Source organism: Thunnus thynnus, chromosome 1 (genome assembly GCF_963924715.1).
Source record: "Thunnus thynnus chromosome 1, fThuThy2.1, whole genome shotgun sequence".
Classification (NCBI taxonomy): domain Eukaryota; kingdom Metazoa; phylum Chordata; class Actinopteri; order Scombriformes; family Scombridae; genus Thunnus; species Thunnus thynnus.
Window position 1 is genome coordinate 38,179,963 of NC_089517.1, and position 12,687 is coordinate 38,192,649.

General features: G+C 39.9%; 1 protein-coding gene and 1 long non-coding RNA gene across 5 annotated transcripts in view; one reads left to right on the forward strand and one right to left on the reverse strand.

The window, feature by feature from the left end:
• adamtsl3 (ADAMTS-like 3) overlaps window positions 1-12,687 on the forward strand; it is a 301,025-nt gene that overhangs the window by 172,770 nt on the left and 115,568 nt on the right. For all 4 annotated transcript variants that reach the window (XM_067597526.1, XM_067597542.1, XM_067597552.1 and 1 more), the window contains one exon: window positions 9,901-10,027. In XM_067597526.1, the coding sequence (XP_067453627.1) occupies window positions 9,901-10,027 (127 nt within the window). The remainder of the gene's footprint in view (window positions 1-9,900; window positions 10,028-12,687) is intronic.
• LOC137189664 (uncharacterized) lies at window positions 1,484-3,992 on the reverse strand. The gene is made up of 3 exons (XR_010929698.1): window positions 3,390-3,992; window positions 1,986-2,054; window positions 1,484-1,893 (listed from the first exon to the last, which is right to left on the reverse strand). It is a non-coding gene; the product is annotated as an uncharacterized lncRNA (long non-coding RNA).

Consider the following 12,687-nt stretch of genomic DNA (forward strand, 5'->3'; position numbering starts at 1 on the left):
GACCTACTTTTAAGAAATCATCCTATTTACAGCCATGAAATTCCTCTTTAATGTTGTTTTATTTGATAAATTGGAAATTCCTTCTCCCTAAGTATAGCATGTCACTTGAATAAGGAATAAAAAGCTGTTTAAGTTTTCCTAACGTTTCTGAGATGCCGTAATCTGACATTTTGTAGCATGCTCGCACACACGATGATGCACAGTATTACATGCTTCTAATCCCCAGAATTAAATCTGAGCTCGGTCACTAACATTTCTACTTTGGATTTTCTCAGCTGCACACTGAAAAGTACAATACCAACTGAGACTTTGACTTTTGAGTCCTATTTTGAATGATGAGCAGAATACTTTTTTTATTAACTTACTATGCTTCCAGTAAATGCCATGAGGTGCCTAAATTGGATTTATTTCTAATATTTAGCTTGAATAACGAAAAAAGTGCCCCTTGAAGGGAAAAAAGTGAGTTTCAAATGGAGTTAATGGTTAAAAATCTGCCACAGTTCATCCAAAAATTATCAACTTAAGCATCTCTGGAAAGTTCTTTGTCTAATTTCAGTGTTTTTTAACTGAAGGCCACAATCACTGCTCTCCAAACATTTTGTTTCAGTGTCTTCCATTGTTTCTGCTGGAAATGTGTCACTAGCCAATTGACACTGCACACAGCACAGTAAAGGGATTGTGATTGGGATTCCTGTATACAGCAGAAGCTTTACACAATAAATACAAACCTGTGTCTAAGTACTGTACATGAACTAAAGTATGCTTAAACAGCAACTTGAAGTTTGGAGACCCCACTGAATCAATGTGTAGGAAATGATGCAGATTTTCATTTCAAAGAAACAAACAAACAAACAAAAATCTTATATACACACTAGAGTGACTTCTTACGTTGTTTTTGTGAGATCATTTTAGTTCCGCATCTAAAAAATTAAAAAAAAAACACACACACCAGAGGTGACATAACAAAAGCTGTCATATCAGGCAGTATCAGCATAAGTAGTGATTGTCTACAGGCAAGATACTCACCAACAACAGAAACTAAAGTGCAAAGATCAGCTTGTTAGGTCAGTTACATGTCATAGTGTCTGATTTAACTCCTCACTATGTTTACGGCACTACTGCACAGCAGAGACAGAGAGACAGATGAGAGAGAGAGAGAGAGAGAGAGCCCACATATCTGAAATAAGTTTTTAACAGGATGACGGAGGACATTACAATGGGTTTCAATGACCTCATTAAGGTGACAATTAATAAAAGTTATCACAATAACAACTGGGTGTTTTGATGTATTAAAACATGTTTTATGCAGTTAAGAGCAGCTTCATAATTATCAAAGAGATGCTGTATTACCGGCTAGGCCTGCAGGCATCAGCAACTAATACTAATAACAAACCCATATAAATAAAGACTATTAGTGCATACTGAGTAAAATAAAGCAACTACGAGACAGGTTTTTTTATTTAATAACCATGTGTGCATAGTTAAAATGTTCAAAAATACCCCATCACTCAATCATTCATGATTGAAATTTTTCTCCAGATTTCATATAAATCTCTTATCAGGTTTCAAATATAAATAAATGAACAACAAAACAATTCAGTCAATCTGAAACTGAAAATGTAAAGTCTTGGTAAGTATGAGTAAGAACTGTATAATTAACTTGTAATAAAACTGAGAACCACAACATCCGTTCTGGGTTTCACACTAAAGTCCTGTTAAACTGTGAAGGCTGTGCAGGTTACAGGCCGTCTGCCTCATGTTTGCTGATCTGCTGGCGGGATCTGGAGAGGGACTCCGGTGCAGTGGAGGACAGCGCAGCGTGGCTGTCTGGTAGAGTCTTTGGTGAAGTGGAGTACTCCTCCCTCAGAGACTCCATCAGGGCTGATGCTTATGCTGGGAGAGATAAAAATTTTTAGATCACATTCAGTGATATAATATTTATTACATGCACTGACCCAAATAATAAATGAGATTAAAAGACTGACTGGTTGATGATGGCTGGCCTCCACAGCTTCAGGTCCTCCACTCCCTCCTCTTCATGCTTCCAAAGCATCCTGCTCATGAGGATGGTTTCAAAGTTACAGTGCAACGTCATATATACACTATTATGCTGAATAATATGGTGAAGGTCAATCATTATTAACTGTGTGATATAAAACAGATGCAGACACCACCATTCATTACTGCAGCCCAAAACCTTATATCACAGCAACATAACATCACCTGAGAATTAAAATAACAAATGTTTTAGCTGAGCAAACAGGAAGTCACCAAGCTGTTAACTAGACAGGATCCTGGTTAGATAACAGAAGTTAATAAGTAACGTCATGTATGTCAAACGGTAACCACGTTTACAAAATAGGGTGCTAAGAGGGTTAGCTAAATAACGTTAGCATCATCCCTGGTTTTACAGGTTAGTTAAGCTGCTAACAACAATAAACACACACAGAGTTTAAGCTAGGCTTTTTTTGTTTGTTAATATTCCAGAATTACAGCCATATAGAACAACTACTGGACATATGTTTAAGTAGCCATATAATAGCCTACATTTAAACAGCAATAAAACACAAAAACACAAACGCCATGATCCAACAAATATATTTTAGTCAGCAGAATGAGCTCTTCACAAACTTTGCAAACTAAGCATATAGGCTACAAAAATAAAATGAAACAAATAGCCTTGCTGTTGTTAATTTAATGCAGCCATGTAGGCAGTCTGCAGTTGCGCCACCATCTCAACCTGCTGCGGTCTCCCTGAGCCTGACTCTCACTGGGGCCGGAGAAAAGTTAAACCTCCTACTGATCAATTACATGTTATTTAACCATGGCTCACCGGGTTGATCTGTTTGTTTCACTGTGCCAGTGAGGGATGTAACGTTACCTGACAGAAAATGGTAAAACTCTTCGGAGTTGTGTTAACTGCTGTCGAGTCAAAGTGTAGGGCTGTTGCTGGAGCGTGTAGCTTTTGAATCTCGTGCCACACTTAGTCACATCTGCCAAATACTCAGTGAATCTCTCAATGTCTTAACAGCGAAGGCAAAACCAAACCTTTGCATAACATAAGTTTATATTTAAGTTGTCTTGGCAACGTATCTTATAGGTATACTTATCTTATAGGTATACGTATCTTATATTAGGCTATCTAATATACTATTAATGAATTTATTTATTGATTTATTTGGTAATTGGCATATTTCCCACCAGAAATTTTGGCCATTGATACTTTCATCTGCCGGATAACTTCACACGATACCGGCAAAAAGCTGGCAAATGCTGGCTAACGTAAACCCTGAACAGACATCAACTACTTCAGTTACTTCTCAATTCAAGCCACCATGACTTGACCATTAACTGATTTGGAAGTTGAAATATTAGAAACAAAGACTTACCAGAACAGTTCATATCTTCGTGGAGCTGAATCTTTGAATCTCTCTGGTCGGCACGGAGCTGTATGAAGAGCCCTTTAATTCAAAACCCTGCCCAAACTGTACACCACCTATCCAGTTACTAGACAACACCTATCCAGTCATCCTGCGCTGCCACCTAGTGGACATAGCACGCGACCCAGTCAACAGCGCGCAATGTCCAATTCGACAGCACGTGCTACCCAGCTTGATAACGTCGATTGGACAGAAATTCAATCGTCTCTTTTAAATCGGAAGTAGAGGGAGAAAGGCCAAAACAAACTTTGGAAATAAGCAAAAATCTCAGGCAGAGGAAATTGGAATTGGACATCGCGTGCTTGAACCACACCAGCTATCAGCCTCACACAGCCCTAGCTTCAACATCCCATTGTGAACATCATCATATCGCAAATAACATAACCCTCCTGAGAAAATGATCCTGCACACAGCCAATGTTCTTCCATCACAGAGACAGCAGTGAAGTCCATCTCTTCACCTGCATGAAAACTAGCTGCTGCTTTTCCTGCTAGGAAAGTGGACTTCAGGGCCTGACAGGCTGGAATTTGTGCAGCCTGCACAAACAGTGAAGTCAAGATGATGAAAAATGATAAAATGTAAAACACTAAATGACGACAGCTCAGACTGTGTTTTACATTCTTTGCAGCATTTAAAAAAACTGCTGCAACGAAAGGGAACAATTGTTGTCAAACTGGTGAAGAATCGTTTGCTTTTGTTCTGTCTTTTTGCACGTTTTCGAAGTTGCAGTGTGTCAAGCTCTCAGGGTTAGCATATGATTCAGTCATGAGCATGGAGTCATGAGTCAGGAGCATGTCTGAAGAGCAGTAAGACCATGGATGTATAAAGAGAACTGGATACAGCGTCAGAGGCGGGACCCCATTCATTCCTATGAAAGTTGCTCAGTGGTGCATGAAGCCAAAAAAGCCACTTCCTGAAAACATACTGTACATGCTCTATCGGCCCAATGTGCCCATGGAGCACGCTCACCAGAGACTTCTGCTGGCCGAGACGGCTAACTTCCGGTTTAGCCCTCCGCCTAACTTGAAAGGGGAAAAAACAATTTAATCGTGCGGCTCTTCTAGACTTTCGAAATGTGATCGGACCGAATGGATCAAATTCTGATAGTGAAACGAGTCATTTTGTGGGGGTTATGACACTCAAAAAAATGTATCTACTGATTTACAGAAAGCTCTTTCACAATGCAAGTCTATGGAAAAAAGTCTTTTTGGGCCCAATAGCATCATGTGATGTAGTAATTACACGGTTTGGCCGCTGCCAAATTGGCTTCAAAGCCTGGCACTCCTCCTGTATCCAGTTCTCTTTATACATCCATGGGTTAGACACAATGTAATGTACAAATGGGGGGAAAAATAACAGAACTTGAGAGGGAAGTTCAAAGCAGTGTCACCTTTCTGTTGCAGAAATGTGTGGAAGGAGGAGATGTCAGACACTAAGACATGTGATATGACAAGCATTTCATTTGAATCTGGTCTGAACACAGCTGTCTTAATGATAGGATGATCCAAAATAGCTCAAAGGAAAAGCATGGGTGTAATTAATAACATTTATAATGACAGTATCCCATTAATTTTGCCAGTTCCAAAGCCCTGGCATTGTGCAGGATGGATTTAACTCATTTAATACATAAAGCATTTTGCTTCCCATACCCTGATTCTGTCTCTAGATCCCGTCTGTTCCCATCTCTTCTCATTCCTTTATATTATGTCAGCCTGTGGCTGCAATAATGTTTTTGCCAGTGTCTGTAGCCATAATGGCTCTCCTTATATGCAAAATGTTGAAAAAAGAACTGCAGAGTAGAGCAGACACTTTCATGGTTGAGAAGTTGATGGATTATATTTGTGTAGCTCTTTTTCATCAGAACTCTGCACTGTTCTCACATGTCAGAACAGAGGTGAGGATCACTCTGCTCTTCTTATGAGAGCTGCTGGTGTTACTCTGCTGCCAGCCCACGGTAGGCACAGACACCATCGGCTGTCTTTCATGTCTGAATGAGTAAAAGCTGTTTGTGCCTGGGTTTAATTTCTGAGGGCAATGGGCCTCATCGGAGTGCTTCTTGTGGAGTGTGGTTTACGTTACAGTAAGCCACCATTGTTAGTGTCTGACAAGTCATCCAGATCCAACTTGGCTCCCACCAGTATGGAACTTTTCAGGCTGATACTGGTATTTCATTGTTTTTGAGATGCTTCAAACCAGTCAGTTACCTTAATGTTGTGGAAAGGAGCTCATGGGAGTGCTAATACCTTAAGGCACTTATCAATAAAAGTATGGTTAGGGGGTGTCCTGGTGGCCTGGGGGTCTACAGTGCTGACCATTAAATCACAAAGTCTCTAGTTTCCCTACTCTCTCCCCTCATTTTCTGTCAGCTCTCTACTGTACTCCGTCTAATAAAGGCACAAAATTAAAAAGGATTTCACTTGGATGGGTTCCTGAAGGTCTATACCATATGTTCCTGTTAAGGCTGCAAATAGCCAGTTATTCATGCTGATATTTGTCATCTTTAAATGTTTCCATTTTGAAACCAAAAACCTTACAAGCAGTAATTTTCTAACAATATATAACTATAAATACCTCTATTCATGCAAAAAATGTTCCCTCTCAAGGATTAATACAATTTTCAGCACTTTGAATTGCCTTATTGTTGAAAGGTGCCATACATTAGAACTTGCCCCAAGTGATTTCATCAGCCTCCCCCCTCGTCCCCCACCCTCACGACATCATTTCATCTGACAGCTGTGGGGCAACATGGCATTGAATCAGCAAGGACCCTGAAAAAGAGACTGAATGAAAACTTGAAACAGGCATCAGCTGTCTGTGAACACCAGACCAAAACCACTCACACCATCGAGTGGGAACAGGTCAAAGGTCATTGACCAGGAGTTAGTGGACAGTCATAAGAAAGATCAAGGGGTATATTCACATTCTACTCCAGAGAACATCTGTGAACAGAGACAGGGTGTTACCATCCAGTGTCAAAAAAGAAATTTCACGCTTTTCTGTTCATGTTCACAAATACAGATAGAGATACACAGTACGTCAGTGACTACAGTTTTGTTGTGGAATAGAGTATGTTTAAAAACCAAAGGAAAATGAGAGAGTGGGAAATAACAGACTGACTGCCATAAATCGGTATTTAATTTAAAAAGATCAGTTCTGAGTCCAAACAGCAATGTAAAGCTCTGTTTTCCCTTATGGGATACGTTAACTCAGTATGTGTGTGGAAAGCTATCAGCAGGCGCTGAAAAAGACTTATTTTCAAATTTATCAACATTAGTGTAGACAGGGCCTCAGTAGTGGGAGACTTCAGTATTGGGAAGCTGTTTGCTGTTTGGCAAAGAACCAGGTCGCATAAAAAAAAAAAACCCTCACAAATGGATCCCATTTCCTCGAGGCTAGAGCTAGTTACCCCCCTCCACTTCGACTTGGGTTGTTTGGCAAGCACTCAGACACTCGAGTTAAACTTAGTTTGAATGAGGTGTCAGAATCTTCTTGAGTTAAAAGCAATTTCTGGAGAGACTCAGTTTACTTAGGATGCTTCTGGTGCATCATCAAACTGAAAAGCCTCCTAGTGATCAGGCCAGACACAGGTACTTCACATCAGTAATGGGAGATGGATGATGGATGTGCTCAAACAGCAGCTGCTGCTGGCGCTCAGAGAGAGCGCTGGGCACAGCAGGGATGAGATGGCATCACCCAGTGATGGAGGCAGCAGTGCAAGGAGGGATCACTTGGTTGCTGGGGTACTGTAGCAGGAAGTCTGTCTGTGACGGAATGAGGCCAGTTCCTCCTCTAGTGCATGTACTGTATATGGATTAATAATACACCACACAGCAGCATGAAATCCAGCTGTATACAAGGAGAAGAGAAAATAAATACAATTCCTGGGAGTATATGGGAGGAGAGCTGCAGTGTGTGTGTGTGTCCTCGTGTGTATGTTTATGTCACTTTGTTTTGCCAGCCTGTCATCGTAAGTTACAATGACAAGCTTCAGCATATTTACATGATTGTATGTGTGTGCAGGAGAGCAGTGGTAAATTAAATGAAAAACTCAGCTGACACACCTTTTTATTTGCAGAACAGAATTTAATTCAGTCTTACATAAATCTTTACAGCAAAAATATATGAGCGGTATTATAGTCAACTGATATTAGCATAAAAAGATATGTTTTAGGGTGGAGAATTTTAATTGTAAGACTTAATTCATTTTAAGTGTTCAGAGCAGACTGAAGCCCTGGCTTTTAACTTGGAGAGAACGTTTCTACATACTGTACGTTCACCTCAAGTTTTGGACCTTTGACTTTTCATGTGGTTATTATTGTAACCATGATGAATAAGGTCTCTTAATCTTAACATTTTAACCCAAACCACAAACCTTTCTAACCTTAACCTTAAAGTAGTTGTTTTAACAGAAACCATGAGTTTTTCCCTAAATCTAAGCAACCAAACCTTAACCATAGCATTGTGATATCATAAAACATACGTATTTATTTTTTCTACAGGGATTTTTGGAAGGCACAGACAGATGATGTCATCCTGCTGATAGGGGCCTCAGTTGTTCTGGAGTTCATGGACCAACAATGTATTTTGTTGTTCAATTTGGAGGACTTTGGAGGATGTTTTGTAGTGCTTTATCAATAACACCGTACTTCTACCTTTGCCTCGGAGAGAACAGTCAGTCATTCACACAACCACAGAAAGTTGCATGCCAGGAGAATGTAAACTTGTCAGTCAGCATGAAATTAAATTAGTATTTGAATGTAGAATATGTCCATTGTTGATGTTTGGCTCTGACCTCATCATTCCCCAAATGGAAACACAGAGCTCAGTACAGCAGCAAGTGGGGAGTGACGATACTAACTCCCCCTGGGGGAACATGGACTCATGCCTGCAGGTGGATGCTGGGGTGGAGGTGGGGTTATGAAATGCTGCATAGCTGTTAGGCGAGCGGTAGGGCAAGCAGGCATGCAGCAAAAAAGCGAATGGAGCACTGACAGCTTCAGTGCACAGTACATTATTGAAAGGGTGCACTGGATATATGTTGCAGTGAGAAGATGTGTGTATGCCATGTAACTGGAGCGATGCACTTTGAACTAGCTGGCAAGCTTTACTGCATATGTTTAAAGAAATGAGAGATACTGTCAGTTTTCTGATGGGAACAGTCACACTGGAGGGGATAGCTTACCAAAACTTCACTTCATTACTGTGTGCAGGTATGGTACTTATGACCATTTGGATCTGTGTAAGTTATCGTTAATGTAACATCCCTATTGTCCACAGTTTGTGCAGGTGGTAGTAAAAGAGAAACATCCACAGCTCCACAGTTCAAAATCCTTTCTGCTACTTGGTTAATCAATAATTGGTTTTATACACAGTTCTAAAATTAATTATACAAAACTATGCAGTTGTTTCGAGACCTAGGAAGTCTAATTTAAATGTGTTGCAACATTTTGTAACAATTGCATCTCATTGCATTTTGGAAACATTGCCTGCACAGTAATGCTGGGATCACACTTAATTTGTCATGTTCTGTATTGCTTGGACTGCGTACAAGGATCCTGTGACTTGAAATAAAATATTATGATAAAACTCATTACACATGCTTTTTTTATTTTATTGTTTGTGGGGGTTTTTTATTCATGTTATTCAAGCTGAAATTTAACATAAAGCATGCTGTGAGAGGAGGATTACATGGAGGGCAACTGTTTGAATAGGTTACCAGTCCTCCACATAGTGCATGCAGAAAAATATACATAGAATTTACAGGCGTATTATTTGTATTACTGATTAATGTATGAATTATTTTTTCAGGTATTGGGTTAATTTTTTGGTCTATAACTTGTCAGTATTTAAGGTTTTTTTCTTCAAATGGCTCTTTCTGTCTACAGCCATGCTAGCAGCTCTGTGTAAAGAAATACCCATTTGAAGATGGATAAAAAATGAGGTCTATACTTTGAAAGTTATTATAGTGGAAGGGAAACACTGTTCCTGAGGGAAACATAAAATGTCTGTAGCAAATTTCACGGCAAACCGTCTAATAGTTGTTAAAATATTTCAGACAGTACAAAAGTTGCTGAACAAACCACCTGGCTGAACAATATTGCCATGCCGAGAGCCATGATACACAGCATGGCTAAAAACCTAAAAGGGTTTTAGTTCATAATGACAGAGAAAAGCGTCAAACCCTCACATTAGAGAAGCTGGAATCTATTCATGTTTGGCATTTTTATTTGATCAATTACTTGAAATTTGAACTTGTTGACCATTGAAATAATTATTTTTTCTATTGACTAATCCTGACATGGGACACAGGCATGACAGAAATGACCTCTTTTTGCTTTGAGGAACATCACATAATCCAGCCTAACTTTGTGTATGAGTTCTCTCATCTTTCTGTCTCTTCATCCATTGGTTAGCTCCATATCTGACTTTAAGGGTGTGTAATTGTGATGTGTGTGTGCAGGAGGTGGGCTGTGATCGCCAGCTGGCCAGCGGTGCCAGGGAGGATAACTGCGGCGTCTGTGGCGGCGACGGCTCCACATGCCGGCTGGTACGAGGACAGGCCCTACCTCACCTTACAGCAGAAGAATGTAGGTATCTGATCTCCAGCCTCACAGTGATGTAATCCCTATCTGTGTCCAACTCACATATCACTAAGGTTTCAATTTAAAGCTTCATGTTCTCCAAGCTAATCCTTAATGCTTAACACAGTGCACTTTAAATCTGAAATACCCATATACCCCTTTCCCCACTCCAAATGTTACTCAGTCTAAGACCTTCCAGCCCTCCGCAAATAGCTCATCCCATAAGCTTTCTTGGTCATTTTAGAGAATACACACTCAGCTCAGGCCTAATCTCTATCTGCTGGTTCCAGACATACTGCATCCTTGCCCAACCTTACCTCTAATCACGCTCTTTGGGAGGAACATGACAAAGCTGGATATCTGTGTGCTGGGCTTTGGGGCTTTCACCTGTCTTGGCTCCATGTCAAACCTCTCTAAGTTGGCCACTAGGGTCTGGACAAAAAAAACATATTTTGGCATATCGTGATATTTCCAATATGTTATCGATACACTGGTGCCAAGTATGGATGCATTTTTTTAAACACAGGACCACTCTTAATTGATTCAGCTGCTTTAGCTCACCACTACCCTCTGCCACCTTATGGAGGCGCTAAAGACACTGGTGATGGTCAGACATATGGCAGTTGAAATTGTAGGTGACAATGAAGAAGAAATGCAAGCAAAGTAAGCAGCCATGAGCAGCTGCTGTCAGACTCTCTGTGTCCTTTCTGGAAACACAGAGAGTCAATTGGAGCTTTGACATACACAAGAAGCATATTCATGGCCCTTTGTAAAAGTTTCTGTGTGGTACCCGTGTTGTAGCGGAACTAGTGGCTCTACTACAAGAGGCTCTCCGATGTGTCTGTGGGGGCGTTTCTGTTGCTGTTTGCTGTTTATCATGTTAATGTTTAGCCAGCCATCGTCACTCATCAGCCCTGAATATCTTGCTAAGCTCTGAATATAGCAGTTAGTTGTCGCCGGGTTGTGTGTTGTGTTTACTGCCACAGAAAAGGAATAAATCTTTGGGTTATTAGCATGACGTTGCCATTCTGTTATCTCTTATCAGACTTGCTAACTGCCAGCAGCTCTGTGAGAGGCACAAACTGAGGCTACAGTTAGCAGTGATATTCATACTCGGCGGCATTTCTTTTCTGTGAAACTAACTTACTGTTAATAAACATTGTACATTATCTAACTATTTCCTGCTCTTTGAAATACTTTTTTTCTTCTTCAGTTACAGATATTGTGATATATCATAGATTATTTCTTTATGATATATCGTGTATTGCAGAATTGCCTTTGTTGATATATTGTTATTGTAGAAAGAATATCGTGATAGTATCATATGGTGAATTCATCTGTGATTCCCAACCCTCTTGGCCACAGGCCCTCAAGAGCCATCTCAGCTTTGGCCTGCTCTTCTCTCATTGCCTCCAGCATTTATTTATCAAGGCTGGACGATTAAAATGCCATCTGGCTACAGCAACCCATCCACTAGCAGATGGAGCTACACTATTAATGACTTCTTTTCTTACCTGTTTTCATAAAATGTAACATCCAGAGATTAAATTCATAATTGTGTTTTGGCCAGTAATGGTCTTTTCAGAATTTTATGTTTGCTTGGTCCAATCTAAATCCAACAATGTGCATAATGGGAAGAGCCAAACAAAAAATGTTTGTTTGGAAATGAGTTTCAATCAGTTACCATCTTAGTTTTACAAAACTGTCTCAGCATTGATCATTCAGTCTATCACGAGAGATTAGATGGAAAATGCTGACAAACATATCAGTATTCATTGCTTGCCGTAGTTTGCTGGGATATTGTAAAATAAACAAATAAACCAATAAATACATAAATACTTAATGTTCACTTCTCAACATTCTGCGCTGAATGACACTCTTGATGTAAAAAGTAATGTGTTTTCTCCCTCTTTTCAACTTTACCTGCCTGAGATGTCAAGACGCACCACTAGTACAAATAGCAATTTTATAATATTTGAAATGTGAGGTGGAAGTTTGTTTAAATGTTCCCAGGGCTGCTCAGCATTTTTCCAAGTTTTACCAGGTTAATGAAGTAGATACTGGCAGCAAATATATATATATGCATACCCCAGTAACTGGCTCTCGAGCTCAGGTATTGTATCAAATGTTTCAAATTAAGTTGCTTTGGCATGCCTTGGAGAGTGGAAATGAATATGGCTGGATCCTCTGAAAAAGACTTGTATTTTCAGATCACAGCCGGTAACCATGTAAATATTTCTCTGGGTTTTAATATGTTGGAGATTTTCAGCGAGCACCAGGGGTGTGTCTGTGCTGTTTGAGTGGAACTGTATACAAGCATTACACATCGGAAATATAAAACATAGAAGCACACCTTAACCTCAAATGATTAGCAAGTCAGTAAAGTCTGGACATTCAGGAAAATGTCGGGAATTGCACTTAAAATTGTAACATTTGAGGATGAAAGTTTGGCTCCATTACCTAGATCTGAAGAGGTCAAAAGTCCAGCAACACTTGTGTTCTAAAGAACAATTTTATTGTGAGACAAATGTGTTAAGGATTGTGGCTTTCATGAGGGTCATCTTGACCCTCATAAAAGGTATTTCCCTTCTCCATGCACTTTGGAAGTTGTTGAAGTAGTGTAGAAATCCCTACTCTGCTTCCATTGCCTTGATTGGCATGAAGCT